A 22,585-nucleotide genomic window follows, 5' to 3' on the forward strand; every position below is an offset into this window, starting at 1 on the left:
TGAATCTCCACGATTCCAGACACTGACAGACTGACGCTCGAGGGCAGCTGTCCAGCAGAACCCTCTGCAGTGACCAAATGTTCTAGAGCTGTACCATCCAACCCAATGGCCATCAGCCATGTGTGGCCATTCAGCACTTGAAATGAGGCTCACCCAACTGAGGACCTGGATTTCCCATTTTATTCTATTTTAGTTAACTTAAACGTAAACCTAGATGGTAGGGGACTGGGGCAAGGGCCTCACTCATCTGCCAAGGAACGACCTGAACAGCCAGGGCAGGCCGACATCTCCCAGGTCAGCAGCCCACACTCTGCAGGGAGAGCCAGCGGTGACCCCCACCCCTTCCACACACTGTCCAGGCTGTGCTCACTTCAATGGCCCACAAGGTGCCGGCCAGCGCAGCCAATGGGCAAAGAGTGGAAAGGAGTGAGAGAGGAGGGGAGCCCGGCAGGAAACGCAGGACGCCCAGGCAAACCACAAACTCGGGTTTCCCGTGGGGGAGGGTGGGGAGAGGGCTTTGCTCTTCGTTTTCTACTTTTCAAAGCTACTTGATTAACTACAAATAAGCCACTGCAGAAGCTATCGCTAGAGCTACTCGTTTGTGCAACAGACAGCACTTGGAGGAGCCCTCGGGTCCTGCTCACGTGCTGGGGACTCAGACCAAGTCACCAGAGGCTCCCCCAGAACTCAAGAGCCCCGCCCTCTGTGAGAACCTTGGCCGCCCCCCGCCGCCCAGCCGCGCCCTTACCACATCCTGCAGGCACGGGGATAGTCCTCGTTCCTCGAGCTCACGCCAACAGGCAACACGAACGGCTGAGCCTCCCCAGATGGGGCAGGCTGCTGGGCCACAGCTGCTGCACCATCCCCAGCTGATGCCCCATCTGGCCCCCTGGCCAGCAGCTCCCCTCGGGGCTGGGCAGGACCTGGCTGCAGCTCCCCAGCCTCATGCCCGCCTTCCTGCTGCTGCTGCTCCTGGCGCAGCTGTTCGCGGACCTCCAGGACAATCCGAGAAAGCTCATTGAAGTTGCCAAGGGTCTCAACATCGGGCAGATGGATGCGGTGCCTCAGGTCTACCTCCACCGTCTGCTGCCCAGCAGGGATGTTGGGGTCACCCTGCAGAGTGAGCGGGCACCGGGGCTCAGAGACAGCAGAAACCCCTACACGCTCTCCAGCCCAGATTCCACCTCCGACCTCCAGCTCTCCCCCTTATTTAGTGGCAATCCCTTACAAAGTAAGAATGTTCTAGAAGCTCTTAAAAAATTAGCACCTAGAACAGGCAGATCTTTCTGCAAAGGGGCCTTCTATGACAGGGAACTATGGCACTTGCGAGTGACTTACGAGGACACACATGTGCTCACCTGCATCAAGCCCCTTCCCAGGTTGGGCAGCAGGGCAGGAGCCTGAGCGGCAGCCCAGATCTACGTGCCCAGACAGCACAGCTCCTGAGCCCAGGAAGATCCTCCAGCCCTGAGTCTCCAGTCCCCACTCTCTCGTGGATCCAAAACCCCTGGGGAGAGTGGGTGGCAAGAACACCCCACACTGCCAGATGGGGCCCTGCTTCTGGGCTCTCCCTCCCACAAGGATCTTTGCCAAAGTGGAAGGACCACCAGACAAACAGGAGGCCCAGAAAAGAGGCTCTGGGCCTTCAGGACATGCCAGTGCTATCTGCCAGAAACCGACCCATAACTATGCAAATGATGGCAGGCACAGTGTGATGGTGGCTCCAGCACTGGGCAATGAGCGCCTGCTTGTGGCAGCTCCACTCAGGGCCCAAGACAAGGGCTCTCCCACGAGGCTAATGGCACAGCCCACCCTTGTATGCTTCTCAGGAGCTGCCAAAGCCACGACATGTGGCAGGGGTTGTGTCTCCCTGTCGGTGTCACCTGGCCAGCTTAGAGACATCCTTCCCCAGGCCACCCCCAATTAAGTCAGAACCTCTGGGGTGGGGCCTGGCATCCATGTTTCCTAAACTTCCCAGGGGCTTCAGGATTGGCCTGGGCTGAGCGCTGGGATGGGAAAGCCACCTTGGATACACACGAACACCCCGGGGTCTTGTGAAAACACAGATTCTGGCTCTTCGGGGCTGGGTGGGGCCAAGAATCTGAGTCCCCAAGGCCCTGGATGCTGGGGTGTTGAGGCTGCCATCCGTGCCCCCATCTGAGGAGCCAGGCTGCGGCACATCCTCATTCGCTTGAGTCCCACGACTCCACAGCCAACAATCTGATGGAGCCACACAGTGCCATCCTCACCAGGCGGCCGCAGACAGCATGGTGGCTGCTTACCGTGATCTTGGTGCCCCTAGCGCGCCTGCCATGGAAGCTGAGCATCACGATCTCCAGGCCGTGGCTGCCATAGGTGCCCTTGAAGAGGCCGGGCTTGATGAGGTCATCCGGGTGGCTGGGCGGGAGGTAGATCCGGCGATAGGTCAGGCAATTGCTGCGAGGGGAGCAGGCTGTGTCAGCACAGGAGGTTTGGCTCAGAGGCAGGCATCCCAGCACACCCGGCACCACCAGAGGACTTGACAGAACTCAGCACCAGCGCAGAGCTTTGTTGGGAGGGAAGGGACACACCTCTCTTGCTTCACTGCCCTGGGGCAAGAGCCCACATCACTGATGAAATGCTGCCTGAGGCCTAAGCAGGGTCCAAGGCTGGGGCCAGGAGAGAGGCTGAAAGCCAGGCCTCCAGGGCTGAGCTGGCTTGGACATGCGTGCCCAGCCCCTACCATGTCTGTGCTGGTGGCGTCAATAGGACACAGGCAAGGTGGGGAGTGGGAGAGAGGGACTGCACTCACTCGTACTGACTGGTGTAGATGAACTTCATCAGTATCAGCTCCTGCATGTGCTCGTGGAAAATATCCTCCAGCGTGCGTCCCCACTCCTCCCTCAACCACGTTCGGAACTCCTTGCAAAGGAACACAGGTCATGAAAGTAACCATGATGCCATACCAGTTTGAAGAGACTGTTGGCCATGATGCTGAGTGGACCTATGCCAAAGGGGCCCTCCTGGGGCGGAATGAGGACTGTGCTGGGTAAGAAAAAGGGGGACGCCAAGCGTTTCGGAATCCTTGACCGTGGAGGGTCACCCATGAAGAGCAGGGCTCCCTTCACTCCTCGCTTTCTGGGGTGCACAGGCCGACTCCTGATGGGAAGCAGCCAGGCGGGGGCCACAGCCTGTGTCTAGAGTCCCAGGACTGCCCAGCGGGTGGAGAGAAGCAGTGTCTGCACTGACCTAGCGTGACAATGCACAGACAGACCCTGAACCTGAGAGAGGCTGAGCACAGCGGGACACCTCGTCACCAACCCACATGCCGGGCAAGTCAGCCAGGGCCATCTTCTGTGGCTGCCAATGAGGAACACGGGCTGACACAGCTGGGGCAGAGACAACGGGAGAATTTGCTACAATGTGCCTTCGTAGTTATGCCATATGTTCAGTAAGTGTACATAAAAGGGAATTTTTATAAACACCACTTCCCCAAATCCCAATAATTCATTATGCATTTTGAAATCAAACAATGCTAAGGGTTTTTATGCTTAATAGTTTGATTCTACATAGTTAACATAATTTATCCAGACCTCTGAGTTCCTAACTCAATGTAGTTTTTCTAAGATTATCTAGAATTAAGCTTTACAAACTGAAGCAAAAGCAATTTGACAAAGAAATCACTGCAGTGATTGAACCAAACAACTCTAAGCAAAGTCAGTATACAGAAATCAACTGAATTTTTATATACTAGCAGCACAAAATTGGAAAATGAAAAAAAAAATTTTTTTTTGGCAGCTGGTCAGTACAGGGTCCTTGGTGTTATAACACTGTGCTCTAACCAACTGAGCAAACCAGCCAGCCCAGAACATGAAATTATTTATATTCTATTTACAACATCTTCGAAAAACACAGGACTTAGGAATAAATGTTACAATATATGTGTAAGACTTCTATTCTAAAAACCATAAATCACTGCTGAAAGGAAGTAAAGAAGACCTAACTGAATACATCATCAGAGATGCCATGTATCATTAAGACAGCAACTGTCTCCCAGTTATCTGCAAGTTCAATATCGTGCTGACTATAATCCCACCAGGCATTGTGCAGAAACTGACAAGCTGATTCTGAGAGTCATGGAAATGCGAGGAACATAGACACACCAGCAACCTTGAAGGAGGGGAACAGAGGTGGAGAACACACCAGCACATGCCACGACCTGCTGTCAAGCTAGTCATCAATATGGTGGTATGAGCAGAAGACAGACAGATACATCAGTGGAACCAGACAGCCCGGAAGCAGACCCATGTCGATCTAGCTCAGTGGTTGTCAACAGAGATGCCCAAGCCACCCAATGGGGAAAGGAAAGTCTTCTCAACAAATGGTGCCCAAAAAAACTGGATTCCCATGTGGAGAAACACAAGCCATAATGCTTATACAGAACACCACACACGGGGAGTAACTCAAGATGGGTCACAAACCTGAACATAAAGTGAAACCTACCAAACTTCTATTAAAAACTGAGGGCAGACTAAGTTTTTAAGGCACAGGAAACAATAGTGATAAAAGGAAAAATGTGACAAATTATACTCCATCAAAACTAAAACCTTCCATTAAAGTAGCTGAATTTATGGTGGAAAGGCTCTAAAAAAAATCAGACAGATAAATAACAGATAAAAATGAAAGGAATGAATATAATGAAAGATTTCCATGTTTCCATGGTGAGTAATTAGATTCCAACTAAACATCATCAAAAGATGACTTGTGCACAGTCAGATTTTACTCGCCCTGCAGGAAGAAGTCAGTCATTAGGAGTACCAACCAAGCCAATTACTCAGAAGGAAGATCTCTGAAGTATGTTCATTACAAAATTATCTTACAAGGTGTATAAACACAAGAGAAGAAGCAGGGCATCTGGAACACGTAAGACAGCCATAAACGGAGTGTTTACCAGGGCTCACTCCTGGTGTGCTTGGCCCTTGACAATCCCCACCTTCATCTTCACACAGCCCTGCGAGGTGGGAGAGGGGCAAGGGCACCTGGCGGCCTCTGGGGGGACACTGGCAGGCTCTGGTGGTGTGGAACATCCTTCCTACTCTCGTTCCTATCTCTGCTCTTACGTGTAGCCCCTAGATTCCCAGACGCCTCCGTCTGGGGGGAGGGGTTAGACTGGCAAGGGCGGAAAGGAAGATGGTGGCTGGACCCTGCCCATTGCCTGGGAAGAAAACGCCAGGCAGTGTCTGCACCAGGGCGTCAGATGCTGGGGGTCTGGGTTGGGGAGGGTCATCAGGCTATGCTCCCTGTGTGAAGCAGACAGTGGGCTGAAGACAAGTGCTGGAGAGAAAGGAAGGAAGACCTGTGAGTAGGAATCTGACTGCATACAGAGAAGATCAGAGGCTCAAAGAGAAACCAACAAGAAAAGGAAATGGAACAAGGAAGGGCTGGAGGCCCCAGGTGGGCCTGGGGATGGCAGAGCCCTGGCCAGCAAGCGGGGCTGACAGGCTGGGAAGAGGCACATCAGAGCTCCTGGGGGTCCTGCCCCATGCAAAGGGCGTTACTAGCCCAGCCCAGACAAAATGGAAAATGTCAACATCCCAATTATGACAGGACACAGAGAGCTGCCCAGAGTGTGACACCAGGACAGGCTGGACACGGGCCAGAGCCAAACCCACATCTCAGTGGCTCAAAACAAGAAGGTTCTTCCTTGTGGCTTCTAGCCTGCATGGGGTCCTCCCTACATGGAGTCCGTGGAACTCCCAGGTCAGCCCATGCTTCCTTCTACAATGGCCAAGCAAAGCTGCCATGCTCTGGGGAGATCACACAGGCCACTAAAGGCTCCATCTAGAGGTGATACCATCACTCACACGTGACCTCCTTGGAAAGCCAACCAGAGGCAGCACCTCACCTCAGGGAAGAGGGAAGGATGGACCCCACCAGGCACGTGGAGGCAGAACTGGAAGTCCTGGTAATAAGTGTTCATGCTGAGCACACCATGCTGGACTCTGTGCTCCACCCCTCAGGAAACCCTGGGCCAGGAGGCTGTACCAGCCATGTTGCCTATCTAATTTAACTCTCTTAAAATTATTCCGAGGCCTAGAAAGAAAAGAAAGGTGCTATGGTTTGAATGTGTCCCCCAAGTTCATGTGCTGGAAACCTGACACCCAATGCAGAGGTGCTGGGAGCTGGGACTTTTAAGAGGTAATCGATGCCACTATGGCAGGAGGGAGCCCTGAGAAGAGGAGTCTGGCCCTTCTCGTGCCTCTCTCATCCTCTCTTCCCCTTCAACCTTCCACCACAGGACGACGCAGCAAGAAGGCCCTCGCCAGATGCCAGCCCCTCAATCCTGGACTTCCCAGCCCCCAGAACTGTGAGGAAACAAACTTCTGTTCTTTATAAATTACCAAGTCTGTAGTGTTTGTTGTAGCAGCACAAAACAGACTAAGACAAAAGGCTTCCCAGTCCTGAGAAGCTTGCAGGAAATGGCTACTAAAATCAAAAATAGGCCAATCTCATTCATCAATGCAAAAAGCCTAAATAAAATATTAGCAAACAGCATCCAGCATCACAGAATGAATCACACACCATGATCAAATGAGATTTTTTCCCAAGACTTCAAAATGGTTCTATTAATCTAAGTCACTAGATTAACGGGGAGGAAAAAAACACTTTATGGTTTTCCTAGATGTTTTATCAAAAAATTGGTAAATTTAGAATCTATTCTCAATTAAAACACAAAGTCTCTTAATGAAACATGTACACACTAACATAATAAAGTGTGTACCCTAACCCCAAAGACGTGGTGATGCCTAATGGCCAATATACCACATGAACCACACCCCTAAAGGTAAGAACATGACAAGGTCACCCATTATTGTCACTGTTTTTAACACTGCTCTGGAGATAGAAACTAATACAATTCACAAGGGGTCAATAATAAAGATATGAAAATTGGAAAGGAAGACGTAAAATATCATTATTTGCAATAATGATTATTACCCTGGAAAACTCAAGATAATCAGTTGAAAAATGATTACAAATGAAAGCAAATTCAGAAGAATGGGTGAGTGCCATATCAACACACAACAGCTTTTATATATAAAATCACCAGCTGGGAGACAAAATGGTAGATTAGAGCTCATTTACAAGAGCACTAAAAAGACAAACTACAGGTACATATAAAGAATATGCTTTGTAACAAATGTGGAATCTACCTGAAGAAAACACTAATGCCCCACTGAGGAATACAAAATCTGTCTGAACAAGCAGAGAGGTACACAGCGTTCTTAGATGGGTGGTCCCCACATCACACAAATGTCAGCCGATCCATAAGTGTGATGTGCTTCCAATGAAAAGAAAGGACACCAGGAGGATGTTCCTGGGAAACAGATAACTCTAGAGTTCCTATGGAAAAATAACAAGCACGATGAGCCAGGAGAAATTCTGAAATAGTTAGAACAGGAATACAGGCAGCCTAGTTCTCCCTTATAAAACACAGTGATAAAGCTACAAAAATGAGAATGGTATGGCGCCTGCATATAGACAGACGTACCAAGGATCAGAATACCAAGTCCAGAAACAAACCAAATACATCTGGCAGTTTAGGACAAGGTGTCATTTCAAATAGATAGAGAAAATCTGGATGACTGAACACCCAGTGCTGGGATACCTGAGCAGGGCACAAAAGCAGAGTCGGACCCAAACCTCACACTTGATACCAGCATAAACCTAAAAGAGCCAAAGACCTGAATGTGAAGAAACAAAACCACACAAATAAAAACATGAGCTCAAATGTAAACATAATATCAGAATTGAGAAGGGATGTTAAGACAACACTAAACCAAGAGGCTATTAAGAAGATAGATACACCTGATCACATAAAAATCGAAAATAAAAAAATCTCATGGATGAAAACCACCATAAGACAAGTGAAAAGACAAAAAAATGAATGAGGAAAGAAGATTTGCAACTCACACCTGGCAGGGTTCATTTTCCTAATAGATAAAGAGCTCCTACACATCAGTCAGAAACCTAGCACCACTAAAGATGAGGAGGGCAGGGCATCAGCACACGTATCACTGGAAGGGGACCACAGAGCACTCGTGGACACAGGGCACCACTCTTAGCCTCCACATGATAAAAGAAACATGAATTAACCACCAATGTCAAGACTCCAACAAAGCATTTATTCTCACCTTAACTTTCAGGTGTTTTTCTAGCTTCCACAGGAGCACATGTTACTACATTGATAACCAGGAAAAATTCTAGTTCTATTTCATTTCAAAATCAGTGAGTTTGGACACAGAAGCTGGCTTACAGGAACTTTTTCTGACCTCAAAGTATGTATCACACTAGAAATATATGGTTTTCTTTTTTAAGGTCTCAACAGCTGACGAGTTTGTATTCTTAGAAAATATGTTGACATTCTTCACTCGAATATGAACAACAGCAATCACACATACGTTGTATAAACGACTGTATATAAAATCAAATTTAAAATGACAGTGTTACAAACGAAAACAGCATGTCTATTATTTACACGTTCACATGCCATCTACACAGGGAACAAGGACCTCGTTTACCTTCACAGGATTCCAGAAGTACACACATTCTGTCATCTTAACTCTGTGTTTTTCTGGCTAATGGGGAAACCACCACAAACTCAGAAACTGGCTACACAACATACACCCAACAAATCTTGTATTTTACAAGTAAAGCTCTTCTTGAAAATATTTCTAAATACCAGTACATCTTAGATCCTCAGAAAACTATCAAAGGTCATGTAAAGTTACTCGTGCAAACAGCAGGAACCCCACAGGCAGGCTTACCCACTGCAGTGCCGCGATCTAGAAACCCCAACCACAGAGCCCATTCTAGGGAGAACACAGAAGCTCTGAATACACAGCCCTCTGGGTCTCCCTGCAGCTCACACCCCAGCAGAAGCCCCCAGCAGCCCTCAGCAAACGGATGCTCCCATCAAAGTGGCAAAAGAGAGCGAGTGAAAGAAACGACTTCCATTTGACTCATTCGTTCTGTGGGGTGCAGCACCAACAGCCCGTGCTCGTGTGCACACCACCACTCAATGCTGCTTCTAGAAAGTGTATTAGCTGCACCTTCTGCACCTGCTGCTGCTCACACACTGACAACTTCAAACCCTTCAACCCCGTGTATCTATACTTTGCCCAATGGGGGAGGCCAGGTGGACGTTCCATGTGAATGAATGGCCGGGCCGTGCGTCTTCACACCGTCTACCTCCCAAGGGCACAGGCTCACCTCCTGCCTCCCTCCAGACATCCTGTGGTGGTCCGTCTGGTTGCACTTGGTAGAGAACTCATCCTTCTTCACGATCTTCAGAGTTCCCAATAGAAGGAAAAAGAATCCAAGGAACACCACATTAGTTGGCATCCACCTCATCAGACGGGCGGCTGCCATCAGTCCCTCCTCATCCACACCCACCAACCCCTCCACAGGGGCCATCCAAGGAAGCAGGCTCAGAATCCCCCTGGGCACTGCCTCCTTCCCAGAGTAGGGGCGTCTGCACCTTCCCGGGGGACTCAGAGCAGCAGTGGGGCTGGGCTCCCATAGGAGCTGAATAACATGCCATGCTCATGGCGGTGGCCATCTGCCAGATCAACATCAGAGAGCAGAGCAGTTTACTCTCTGACATTCTTGCAAACAGGAGAAAAAGAGACAGGAGCTGCAGCCACAGAGAACAAGTGACTGAGTAAATGCAGACTCAAAAGAGTGCTCCAGCAAGTGAGTCTTGGGGGAGCTGCCCCACAAAAGCATAAATAACACACCATGGGACAGTCAGCACCCCCCCACCCACCCACCCCTGCTGACCTATCCTGGGCCCAGCTCTGCACCAAAAACGCCATGGTGCATTCGGCTGGCACCCTCGCAGGACAGCACTGGGATCACAAGGAGATCTGCCCCACGCCTGCTGTGCCATCTGCATCTGAGCCAGCCCTGAGCTCTCACCCACCTGGATGTGGCCGTTGTGGGGCCCTCGGTGGCCATACATACACTCCACCGTGGCAGACTTCCGCTCCATCAGGTGTACCCTAAACAAAGGCTTGAATCTCATTGGGTCATCGACGTGCGGGTCATGGGGAGGCAGGTACATCCAGCCAATGATGAACAAGCCATCCACCTGCAGCAAGGGGAGGGGCCGAGTCCACGCACAGGCCAGCACAGGGCACCCAGGGCAAGGGCACCGCCCCACCGCAGGGTGCTTCTCAATTAAAAAAACAGTCAGACCCGAAGCTCAGCGACCACTTCAGAGCCAACTTCTGGCTCTAAGATGGGGAGTTGGGGGTGGGAGAGGACAAACGGAATAATCCAGAAAGTCAGACACCCAAAGAGACAACTGACCCAACAGAAAAAATGGGGGTGCTGCTTTCCACAGAAGAGAGACGTGTGAGACCAAACCAGCCAGCACAATGGAGGCCCAGCGTGGATCCCACGTGAACCACTGTTAAAGGCAACTTCGAGACAATTGGCGAGACCTGAACAGGGACTGGGCATCAGGTAGCACCCACAAATCCTGCATTTGTGAGATGTGATAATGGCGTGCTGGAAATGCAGGATGACACCACGTCTCCTAGAGCGCACAGTGAGGCAGGTACGGACGCAATGCCACAGGCCTGGGACAGGATTTAAAATGCTTCAAAACAAAGAGCACAGGAGGAGGACAGAGCATGACCCCCGTGACCCCCATAACCCCACCTTGAACCTGGGGTGGAGTCTGCGGGAGCCCATCCTGCTTCTCCATCTCCACATCCATTCACAGTGCTGAGTGACGGAGGCAAAGGCCGAGGGTGGCCCCCAAAGGCACCTTCTCACAGGGAAGGAGGGAGGGTGCCACAAACATGTCCCCAAAAGTTGATATACTGGAAGCCTCACCCCACTGTGACAGTGTTAACAGGGTGAGAAACCCTACTATAGTATTTGGGGCCTTTGAGAGGTGATCAGATAGTGAGGACCATGCCCTCGAGAAGTAAGGGGCGTGGTTCTGCTGGCTTTGTAAGGAGAGCAGGTGAGGTCAGCCCTCTCTCTTGCTCAGCCCATTCACCATGTGACACCCAGCCTCCAAAACTGTAAGAAAGAAATTTCATTTTTGATCACTTACCCAGTTTCAGGTATTCTATTATAAGCAACAGAAATGGACTAATAAAGGGTCTCAGATGCACCCACTAGGAATGGCCCAGCAGTCACCCCCCTTCTAGGAGAGCTGGAACCCACCCTTCCAGCTCCAGCCACAGAGCAGGAGAGAATGTAATTGTTTCTGTCCTGACTAGTCCCAGATGAGCATGAGCCGGGGTTCCTACTTCACAGCTCCACCGCCCTTCATTATCCCCCGCGTTCAGATGCTGTTTTTTTGGGTTTTTTTAACTCTATTACTCACTGCCAGTAAGAAAACCAATTATCAGCCTCCATGACTAAAAGAAAGGAAAGAAGTCTGCCCATGCTGGAAGCTGCCTGGCTTGTTTCCAGGAAGAAATATACTAAAAGCAAGGCTTGTCCTGTGACACCAAACACAGCAAATGTAAAAGCATGTTTCTTAATGGACGTTTCCACCAAATCATGAAGAAGAAGCCGTCTCCACCCCTGACCACAACCCACCCGGTGAGCGAAGTGCACAGAGTGACAGGACATGGCCCCCAGGTGGCTGTACCCCAGGCCCTGAGGCATCGAAGGCAGACACACCTGCTGTCTTCAGGATGCACGCGGCCGCCCTTGGACCTGCTCCTCGTGCCCAGTGCACGCAATGGGAGGGAGCAAGACCAGAGCCCTGCATGCCCCAAGGGCGGCTCGCTTTGTTTTTTTGGGCATCAGCTACAGCGACACCTTGGGCGCCGGACACCTGCCCAGAGCTCAGCAGGGTCTGACTGTACATGCCCCTGGGTGGGGCTTCTGTTCAGAGGCTTGTCAAGAGGGCAGGAAAGTGCCCCACATAGGGGACACCTGTCCCCACAAAACCAGCAAAGGGCCAAGCCTCACTCAACACAGGTGCCTGCAAAACGCAGAGAAAAGGCAGACTATCTCATTGTTGTAAATGGACCAAAAATGAGCAGCTACTTTTCAAATTAGAGAGGCAAGTGCTGTGGTCGGAATGTTCCCCTCAGACTGTGGAGGAGCTTGATCTCCATGTGACAGTGTAATGGGAGGAATCTGACTAATATTTGAAAGGTGGGACTTTAAGAGGTGACTGAGTCATAAGGACTCGGCCCTCATGAATGGATTAACCCATTCATCAATTAATGCTTTAGCGGGTTATCAGGGAGAGCAAGCGAGCATGTAAAAGACAGTCTCTCTGAGCCCTCGCTGTGCACGCCCTGCATCGCTATGGGACTCTGCACAGAGCCCCCTCCCCCCAGGCAGAGGTCCCTCACCAGATGTGTTCCCTGGACCTTGGACATCCCAGCCTCCAAACTGTAAGAAATAAATTTCATTTCTGCATAAATTTCCCAGCGTCAGGTACTCTGTACTAAGCAACAGAAAGTGCACTAACACAGCACGCGACCGAGAGGCACATAACAATTAAAACAACAGGATGCCGCATGCTTTTGGCTCTGACCCTCCTGCTGAGACCGGCCATAAAGACTGAACACACCAGAACATTCTAAACATGGTCCGAAGACATCAGGGAGCACCTAAGGTGGCCCAGAGACAGGACACAGGATCCTGAAGAAGGGACAGGCTGAGGAGCTCAGAGGAGCAGGCCCTTCACCCCATCACCCCCACGCTAGCAGAGCATGGAGCCCATGGGCTGGAGAGGTGCATGCGGAGGCCAGGCTCCTGTGGGCACCAGATCCTGCACGCAGGAACCCAAGAACCAAGCCCCACATTGTGCACAGCTTTTGCTGGAGGCGTTTGCTGAATCCCAGGCTGTGAGGGGCGAGAGATAGGGAAGCCATGTGGAAAGTAGCTGCTAAGAGGCTAAAAAGCCAAGTGAAGCTTTACTCACAAGCCAGGAGAAGAGAAGTGGAGTCAGGGCCCTTGGGAGGAGGGATCACCCAGGGTAAGGCCTGTGCCCTGGGAATGAGGGCCGAGGGAAAGAGATAGGCTTCCCCAGGCCTGCAACGCCACTCACACCCCAGTGCGCTGCCCAACTCTACCTGCACACCAGAGGCCAGAGGCCCTTCTTGGGGAGACTCTGCACACCATGTCAGCACTCAGACAAAGTGGCCAGAACATGCAGACATGCCTGGAAATCAGTAGAAAAAGGAGAAACTATAAACTAACCCAGAGGTCACTGACAAAAGAAACTTTGACTAATATAATAAAGAAATTTGTCAATGAGAAGGAAAACGTCACAAGAAAAGCAGAATTTATTAAAAAAGAAAAAACAAAGCCAGACTTACACCTCTAGCTAAGAAAAAGCACACAACAGAAATATGAAACATCTGTTCTCAGATGCCAGGCAACAGATAGCTCAGGACCCACGACCCCAACAGAAGGGGGAGCAGGGAGGTGCCCCTGCCTTCACCCTGGCCATCCGCCTGGAACTTTCCCTCCACGGAGCTCAGAGGAGGCCCAGAGTGGAACTCAGCAGTCCTCCAACTCGAGGGGGCAGACATCAGAGCTCCAGGTGGTGGACGTGGCTGGAAAGTGTGGGGCAGGGACTCAGAAAGAGGGAACAGGCAGAGAGGGCTTCAGAATCCGTCCAGTGCCCCTGGGTTTTGCTGAAGACAAAGACACACCGACACGTGCCACATGAACCCATGAGGTTGGCTGTGAGCTGGAAGATCCAGAGCTCACCTGGGGCCTCAGTGGAGAGCCCAGGGTCAGGCTTAGAAATGAGGCTAACCTAGCCCAGAAAAGAGTCCACTCCCAACCCTCCATGTGAAGCCAATGCCTCAGAAAGGCCACTCCATCTGCCATATGAAGCTAACACCACAGAAAGGCCAATCCCAACCTGCTACGCGAAACCAACACCATAGAAGGGCCACTCAAGCCACCACATGAAGCCAACACCACAGAAAAGGGCCACTCAACCTGCCACACAAAGCTACTACCACACCTCTAAGAGAGCGCCTGAACCTCAGCCAACTCCAGCCCCACAGAGCCCAACATGTCCAAGGTAGACAGCCCAGCATCGAGGACTAACAGTCACCACGTCCACCTGAGCAGGAGCAAGAGGCATGCGAGGAGGCAGGAAGATGGCAGAGCACCAGCAGCAGAGAGACACGGCAGCTGGAGACGACATGGGGTTGTTGTCTTGCAGTGCTGGTGGACCAGGGCTTGAGAAACAGCTGAGCTGGGGACCTCCTCACAGAGGCAGAGTTGCAGCCCCCTGAAGGCAAGGTGCAGCGTCCCTAGCCCCAGGTGCCCATGCTCATGCTTCCAGGCTGTCCCCTCTCCCAACACAGGCCATTCTGTCTCCAGTTCTGGTCACCACAGGAACACACTGATTTACCACGTCTCTAGAGTCTTCTACCCTGAATGAGTTCTTCAGCCTCCCTTGCCTTGTGTGAATTAATACGGTGGAGCTGTGGGCGTGACCGTGGCCTGCCCCTGGGGCTGTGTGATTGGCTCCTCAATGAGGTGCAAGCCAGGTGAGCAGGAAGCCACAGAAGCCAGGCTTGTGCCTCACGCCAGGAGGCACAGGAGGCCAGATCCCGGGTGGGGCAGGCCAGCACTGCGCCTGGAGGGTGGTGTTGCTAGATCTCTCCCCATAAAGGCACCTTTTTCTCCTTGTGACTGTCATCAGATGAATAATGGCCAAAAAGATGTCCACATCCTAATCCGAGGAACCTGTGAATGTTTTTACCTTATATGGCAAAAACAGACATTGAGATGAGGAGATCATTCCGATTACCTAAGTGGGCCCTAAGTGCAATCACATGTATTCTCATAAGTGTGAGGCAGAGGGAGATCTGAGACAGAGGAAGCCATGTTAAGATGGAGGCAGGGCTTGCAGGGACACAGCCACCAGCCAAGGACACCTGGAGCCACCAGGAGCTGGAGGCAGGAGAGAGTGCAGCCCTGCCCGCACCTGAACTTTGGACCTCTGGCCTCCAGGCTGCGGGAGAACATGCTTCTATTGCTTTAAGCCCCCCGTTTGTGGTGCTTTGTTATGGTTGCCCAGGAGACCCACACAGAACTGGGCAAGCACTCTGTAGGAAGATGCTCTGAGGCCGTGGAAACACCCCGTTTCCCTGGTCTTACCATCGACAGTCCTGGCCTGCCTAGTATTAGTATGGTGGCTACAAAATGTTTCCCTTGTTTTCTAGGAGAAAACATTTAAAAGCAGAGCCTGACAATCACACTTTCTGGGCTTGTTCTGAGGTTTTCTGTGTGGCCAGCCACAGCCTGGTCCCAGAGCTGCTACATCTACTGTAACTTGCGGTGATGCTGTGCCCTGAAAGTGCCTATCTAGCAGCTGGATCAGGTCTTATTCACAGACCCTGTATACAGCAGGCACTCAATATGTGTAGGCAGCGGGCCACAGCCAGGGCATGTCAGGAGCATAGAGCAGGGACCTGCTGCAATGCCAACATACCTGTGCCACCCCAACAGGGGCCAGAGCGGGGATGAGTGTTTTAGGATCTGGGGCCCTGTGTGGCTGCTGTTCATATTCTTCATTTTCTTCAATTTGCCGGCCCCTGACTTAGAGCAGCCAACGCCTGCACAGCCCAACACTCGAGTGTCCCATGGGCGTGGCTGTGAGGGCCTCGGTGTCCAAGGGCACGGCAAGCAGGCCACAGAGCTACTTAAAACAAAACTTTGCTCATTTGGAAAGTAAGATCTGGCTCCTGAGCCATTACCTCACGAGAGCTCTTCTCAACCACCTCCACATTCGCCCCGGGCAGGGCCCGCCATGCTCAGACTCACCACCACGTTCAGCAGTCCTCCATATGGCCCGATGTCCGGCTGCCACAGCCCCAGAATGTGTCGGTATCGGTGAAGCACTGCGGAAGAGACGATGACAGCCTTCACGTTAGGGCCAGCCTGCTACAGGCACAAGAGGGGGGAAAGAATCGCAAAGAAACCACTGACGAAGCCGGTGAGAGCCTTTTAACAAACGTGTGCCGGCCACCTCCCTTCTAGGCCCACTCTGGGTTAGAGGTAACGCACGGTGACTACCCTGCCTGGGTGGGTTCCCTGATGCAGGAGCTGATTTGGGGGTGGTCCCAGGAAGAAGGGGCAAGGGGTAGGGAGCAGAGACCCGGCAGGAGGAGAAGCGACATGACGGGCATTCTGCAAATGCCTCCTCTTGGTTGAGGGAACGGTGCAGGCAGCCAAGCGGGGCTGTCACTGCCTCGCACTGTGGCCCTGCACGGATCCCCAGTGCCTCCAACAGAGGGGCAGAAAGTGCAAAGATGCTGCTGGGTCCCCTTAGACTTGGGGCTGCCTGTGCGAGGGGAGCTTAAGCTCACCCAGGATGTCAGGGGCGGAGGATTTCCAGGCACCTGAGGGGTCTGCTGAGGATGCCTGGAAAGCTGGAGGATCCCTGAACCTCCAGCAGAACCACCGAGAGGACTCAGCAAGGCGGGTAACGAGGGAACACACACAAAAACCAGCATCAGTAACTCAGAAGAAAACAGCAGACCCCAGTCTCAATAGCAAAAAGCAAATTAAATCCACTTACATTAAAAATAGGCTTCAATAAAGACAGACACACGCAATGTTGTTGCATAGGAAGAAAATACCCTAAACACATAAGTTCCCAAAAATGATTTTTTTTTTGTTAGAAAGATGACCAGTAAGGGGATTTTACCCCTTGACTTGGTGTTGTCAGCACCACACTCAGCCAGTGAGCAAACCGGCCATACCTATATAGGATCTGAACCCATGGCCTTGGTGTTACCAGCACTACACTCTTCCGAGTGAGCCACAGGCCAGCCCCAAGCCAAAGGCTTTTTTAAAAAACAATGTAGGGCCGGCCCGGTGGCGCACTGGAGAGTGCACCACTTGGGAGTGCGGCGGCGCTCCCGCCGAGGGTTCGGATCCCATGTGGAGACCGGTTCCCGCTCACTGGCTGAGCGCGGTGCGGGCGCAACACCGAGGGTTGTGATCCCGTTGCCGGTCCCCGGTACGGACGCGACACCGAGGGTTGCGATCCCATTACCAGTCAGTAAAAAAGACAAAAAGGAAAAAAAAAAAAGTAACAAGGTCCAGGGTTCAATTCCCATGGCCAGCCACAGAAAAGTAAAAACAAACAAAAAAGGGCCGGCCCGTGGCTCACTCGGGAGAGTGCGGTGCTGATAACACCAAGGCCCCGGGTTCGGATCCCATATAGGGATGGCCGGTTCGCTCACTGGCTGAGCGTGGTGGTGACAACACCAAGTCAAGGGTTAAGATCCCCTTACCGGTCATCTTTTAAAAAAAAATAAATAAAAAAAAATAACATAACACAACAAAACAATTCCAAAGGTCACATGAAAGAATAAACAAGTGAAAAAGGCCAAGAATACTAGAAATTTAAAAGACTGATCCTATTAAAATGCACTGTTCTGGGCTGGCCCATGGCTCACTCAGGAGAGTGCGGTGCTGATAACACCAAGGCCACGGGTTCGGATCCCATATAGGGATGGCTGGTTGGCTCACTGGCTGAGCGTGGTACTGACAACACCAAGCCAAGGGTTGAGATCCCCTTACCGGTCATCTTTAAAAAAAAAAAAAAATGCACTGTTCTAACTAAAGTAATCAAAACAAGAACAGAATGAGAGATTAACAAGAGAAAACACCCAGGGAAGACCTAGCAGCAGTTCACATGAGTGACGAAGTGAGGGAGGGTTTAACAGGCAGGGGCACAGGACAAAATGTCACAGGACCGCAGGTTAAAACTTACGCTGGGTCATCTCTCTTTCTGTAAAGTACATTTCTCCCTCCTCTTATTTCAAAAGCAGTACATACATATTCATTGAAGACAATTTATAAGAAAGGAACCCACAGCTCACCTGTCAATCCCCTACACAGAGATGCTGGTAAATGTCCTTCACATTACTGTCTTTGCACATGTGCTTGCAGAGTGAGTGAATGAATGAACAAAGGAGCAAGCTACCAGAAGAACAAAACCGGGTCGTGGGGGCCCTGACTGCCAGGTGTCTGCAGGCAGTGGGAGCCACAGGTGGTGTCTGAGCACTGGGGCTGCATGACTGCACCCAAGTGCAGGCAGCAAGATCCATCAGGCAGGGCCAAGAGCCTGGGGACAGGGCAGCAGCTAGGAGGTCACCACCTTGGTCTGGGGCACAGGGACTAGGAAACACCCTGAGCCTCTGTAGTGTGCAGCAGCTGGCAGGGGAACCACCAACACTTCCTCAGGGTTCAGGAGGTTTCTACATGAGCCTTGGCTATTTGTTGGATGCCTGCTACTCGTCCTGTGCATGGAACTCCCCTTTTAGAACAATCCTCTGAGTCTGTGTACAAGACACCCATGACAAGGCCAGTCTCGTTATTTTATGGTCATACCTCAACAGGTCTGTGTTTGTTAAATAAGTGATAATAAGCAGGATCAGGAACTGTAAATAAATATCGAACTCCAGATAGTGAAATGCACGCTTAAGTGTTTAGGGGTGAAATACAGTGACGTGTGCAACTTACTTTGAAATGCATCAAAAAAGAGTCAGTGGATGGAGGAAGGGAGGGATTGACAGGAGGACAGATGAACAGCTGGGTGACAATCAAGGAGATGGAATCCAGGAGAAGGAAATGAGTATTCCCTGTACAATTCTTTCAACTTTTCTGCATGTTTTCAAGTTTTCATAATAAGACATTGGAAAAAATAAATAACATTATTCAACATGACCCCCTCCCCTTCCCTCCCAACTCAACTGCTAGCAATGTCTGTTTCTTTACAAAAAATCAGCCTATCCCACCTCAAAGCCCCTATTCAAAGAACATGCTAGACTCCTGGCAATTACAGAAGGGGAGTTCCCTGTTTTGCTGAAAAGCAGCATCTCTGAAATAAAAATACAGCCACCACAAGATGCCTGTTTCGAAGTGAAAGTTCTCCCTGGTGTTTTAAGCTCTGCATGTCCGTGAAAAAAACTGGTTACACCCTCTTCACTGTACTTCGGAAGCAAGGGCTCTGCTGACTTGCTTACTCAGGTAGCCCAAGCCACCCCCAAAGCCACCCCCAGAGTGGGGGTGTGCATGCTGACCAGAGGAGGCACACAGCCTCCTGATGCAGAGGCAAAGCCTGTGTCTTAGACACTTTAGAAAGTTAAAACACACCAGAGATGAATCCTTAAAAAGCAAGGCTCTCACAAAAGCAAAATATTCAGTTAAGAGAAATGAATGCATACACTTAAATTAGAATTAGGCTGCCATTCACATGCTGAGGGCAGAGCTAGAAACATGTGAGTGTGAACTTGACCTCTGAAAACCGTGAAGACTTGCCGATTCCATGAACAGGTGAGCCAGCCGTCTACTTCCCCAAATATAAGGACTCAGGACAGTGTTCACTGCGCTTCCACGTATCAAAGGGCTTGGCGCTCCCTGTATCTCAGTCAGAAGCAGTGGGAGACAGAGGATGTGCCCCTGCCCCAGGCCACTCCCAGGCCTCACTTGGGACAGCTGCCACTTTATCAACCCACATAAAATATCAAGGGCCCGTGGGACAAGGAAGGAGAAAAATTGGTCAAGAGCATTAAAAAAAGAAAAAGGAGGGACAGATTTTGTCATCACTTATGGCTGAAAAAATTGAGACGTTAAGAAACCATGCACTGACCAGACACACAGATCTGGGCACACATCTCCGTTCTGGCACAGGTTACCATGACCTAGAGTTCTCCAAATAAGGCAGAAGGGGTCAACTTACCTCAGTGCCCCCCTCCGCCCACAGGTGAGTTCTGTGCTCTAGTGACAGTGGTAGGGATGGAGACCTTGCTTCTGGATGATCCTAAATTAAATGTGCTGACCTGCAATGTCTCAGTGAGTCTATGAAAGAGCACATATATTACCCACTATTACCTATCTTTCACTTAGGCAACTGTATTAGCTCTCTATTGCTGCTGTAAACAAATTCCCACACATTTACTGGCTTATGGTTCTGCAGGTGAGAAGTCTCACCAGGCTATGAGCCAAGGCGTGGGCAGGGTTGGCTTCTTCGGAAGCTTCGGGGGAGAATCCATGTCCTGGTCTTTTCCGGCTTCTAGAGTCTGCCGCACTCCTTGGCTCGTGGCCCCTCCTCCACCCTCGGAGTCAGCAGCACACCATTCTCCAGTCTCCGATGCCAACTCTCACCCCTACTGCCACATCTCTGACTCTGACCTCCTGCCTCTCTCTTATGAGGACCCCTGTGGTTACACCGGACCCATGAAGATAATCCAGGATAATCTCCCACCTCAAGATCCTTAACTGAATCACACCTGCAAAGACCCTTTTACCATGTGTAGTGAGTTAAATGGTGTCCCCCAAAACTCAGGTCCACCTAGAACTCAGAATGTGACTTTATCTGGAAATAGGGTCTTTGCAGATGTAATCAAGTTTAGAGAAGTCATAAAACCACAGAGGCAGGCCACTTGAGATGGAGGAAGAGACTGCAGAGAAGAAGCCACACACCAGGGACCTCAGAGCCACCAGTAGCTGGAAGAGGCAGAAAGGAGCCTCCCCTATAGTCTTCGGAAGGAGCACGGCCCTTGATCTTGGACCTCTGACCTCCAGAACTGTGAGAGAACAGATTTCTGTGGTTTTAAGCCACCCGCATTTGTGTTAATTTGTGAATCAACGTCAGCTTCTTTTTTGTCTTTTGTTTGGTTTTTGGCAGCTGGCCAATGCGGGGAACACATTTGTGTTAATTTGTTACAGCAGCCCCAGGAGATGCATACAGCCCATGAGGTCACGTATCCCAGGCTCTAGGGTAAGGAGGTAAGGTCTTCGGGAGACTTCCTGCAACTCCCAGGGCCACACACTGGATTTCTCCTTCACTTGCACTCCATGCATATTCTCCAATTCCAGAGGACTGGACAGCCTGCACAGGAATTCTACATGTCTGAGAAACATGTCCAATACCCTTAGGAGACATTGTTGGTAGCATCTGAGTAAGGGCTAGGATGAACTGGTGGTGTTTCATGTATTTAAAAAAAGTGCAGAACGTAAGTTCTGGCTTTGTGCAGCAGACCAGGAACCCTGACTTGGCAGGATCTGGGCAGCCCAACCATCCCACCCCTGCAGTTGTCTGAGTTTTTAAATAACAGCCCGAGGCAGGCAGCACCTCCAGGGCCCCCCAAGCAGCTGTGATATCCAGTGGTCCAGCAAGCAAACAGACTCCACTATGTATGACCCATCCCTGTGGCTCTTATCTCTGTCACATTGCTGGGATGGAACCTGAGGGACCCAGTGGCTTCATTAAAAGACCAGCATATATCTCTACATGCTGATGGCTGCATCTGTCCAGACAGGAAGTGAGGTCCTCCTCTTCACCCAGTCCCTGCCTGCTCAGTGTTCACATCACACTGCAAGGCGGCCGGTGTGCTCCAAATGCTCCAAACAGCAAGAACAGCTTAACAGCATTAAGATTAAGAAAGAGAAATGGGGGCCGGCCCCACGGCTCACTCGGGAGAGCGCGGCACTGGTAGCGTCGAAGCCACGGGTTCGGATCCTATGTGGGGATGGCCGGTGCGCTCACTGGCTGAGCGTGGTGCAGACAACACATTGTTGGGGGTTGCGATCCCCTTACTGGTAAAAAAAAAAAAAAAAAAAGAAAGAAAAGAAAAAAGAAAGAAATGGTACATATTGGCAGACCAGGGGCTCCAATTTAGAAGAAAATATTTTAGTAAATGCAAAAAAAGCCAAACAGCTCCTAAACAAAGATCTGTTAGCTTTACAAAGAGGACGAATAGGAGCAGGGTAACCATGTAGGCAACATCTTCTGAGCGCTCGGCTGGGCATCCTCAGCCTGGCTCTTTCTGGTTCATGTGGACCTGGTCCGCACATCTTCTAGCACCCTCCCTTGTGCCCTCGCCGGATCTGCGCCCTGACCCCGTCCAGGCAGAGGAAGAGCTGGCTGAGAAAAAGGACCCAGGTCCACAGCTGGCATGGGCAGAATCCGCAGCAGCTTGGTCCAGGGCGCTCCCCGCATTCCAGTGCTTCTCACCTGCAGGATGACCCCCAGCTAAAGAAATGGCCCCTCCCCACGTTGTTTCCAAACAACCACCCACAATCAGGAGGAACGGGGTAAGTGACAATGCCGCTGGCCTAGGGGCAGACGCACACGCTTTGGACCTAAGCTGCCAAGGAGACTGTCTCGGACCTTTTAGGCGCTGTACTGTGCTCAAAGGGCCAAGTCTTAGAAAACTATCAAAGACCATCATCACGGTCCCTGGCTGAGGGAATCTGACTACTGGACACTTTAAATCAGCCCGTGATAGCAAAAGTGCTAGCACCTTGGTGCACATGGCAGGACACTACACCTGCAGCGCGGTTCTTGATTTGCCCAGTGAGGTGGCTCAAAGACTTCCCACAACTGATCTCCGGATTGCCTAGAACAAGGTCGCTATGGATTTGGTCAGAAATCCATTCCCAGCTCTAGGCAAAGCCCACCCCCAAAATGGAGAAATCATCTAGAATGGCTCAGGGACCTCTCAAGAGCTAGCAGGAAAGTACTTTGTCCCGGCCCTGCCAGCTAGTTCCTGTCTGGCAGCAGGAAGGGTCACTT

General features: G+C 51.0%; 1 protein-coding gene across 2 annotated transcripts in view; it reads right to left on the bottom strand.

Moving 5' to 3' along the window:
* Positions 1-22,585, bottom strand: part of FBXO31 (F-box protein 31) — a 34,430-nt gene that overhangs the window by 5,839 nt on the left and 6,006 nt on the right. For both annotated transcript variants that reach the window (XM_008582156.1, XM_008582157.1), the window contains exons 2-7: positions 15,817-15,893; positions 9,962-10,129; positions 9,250-9,324; positions 2,792-2,901; positions 2,283-2,436; positions 749-1,113 (exon numbers count right to left, since the gene is read on the bottom strand). In XM_008582156.1, the coding sequence (XP_008580378.1) occupies positions 749-1,113; positions 2,283-2,436; positions 2,792-2,901; positions 9,250-9,324; positions 9,962-10,102 (845 nt within the window). In that variant the 5' untranslated portion in view covers positions 10,103-10,129; positions 15,817-15,893. The remainder of the gene's footprint in view (positions 1-748; positions 1,114-2,282; positions 2,437-2,791; positions 2,902-9,249; positions 9,325-9,961; positions 10,130-15,816; positions 15,894-22,585) is intronic.

Source organism: Galeopterus variegatus, unplaced genomic scaffold (genome assembly GCF_000696425.1).
Source record: "Galeopterus variegatus unplaced genomic scaffold, G_variegatus-3.0.2 Scaffold2527, whole genome shotgun sequence".
Taxonomy (NCBI): Eukaryota; Metazoa; Chordata; class Mammalia; order Dermoptera; family Cynocephalidae; genus Galeopterus; species Galeopterus variegatus.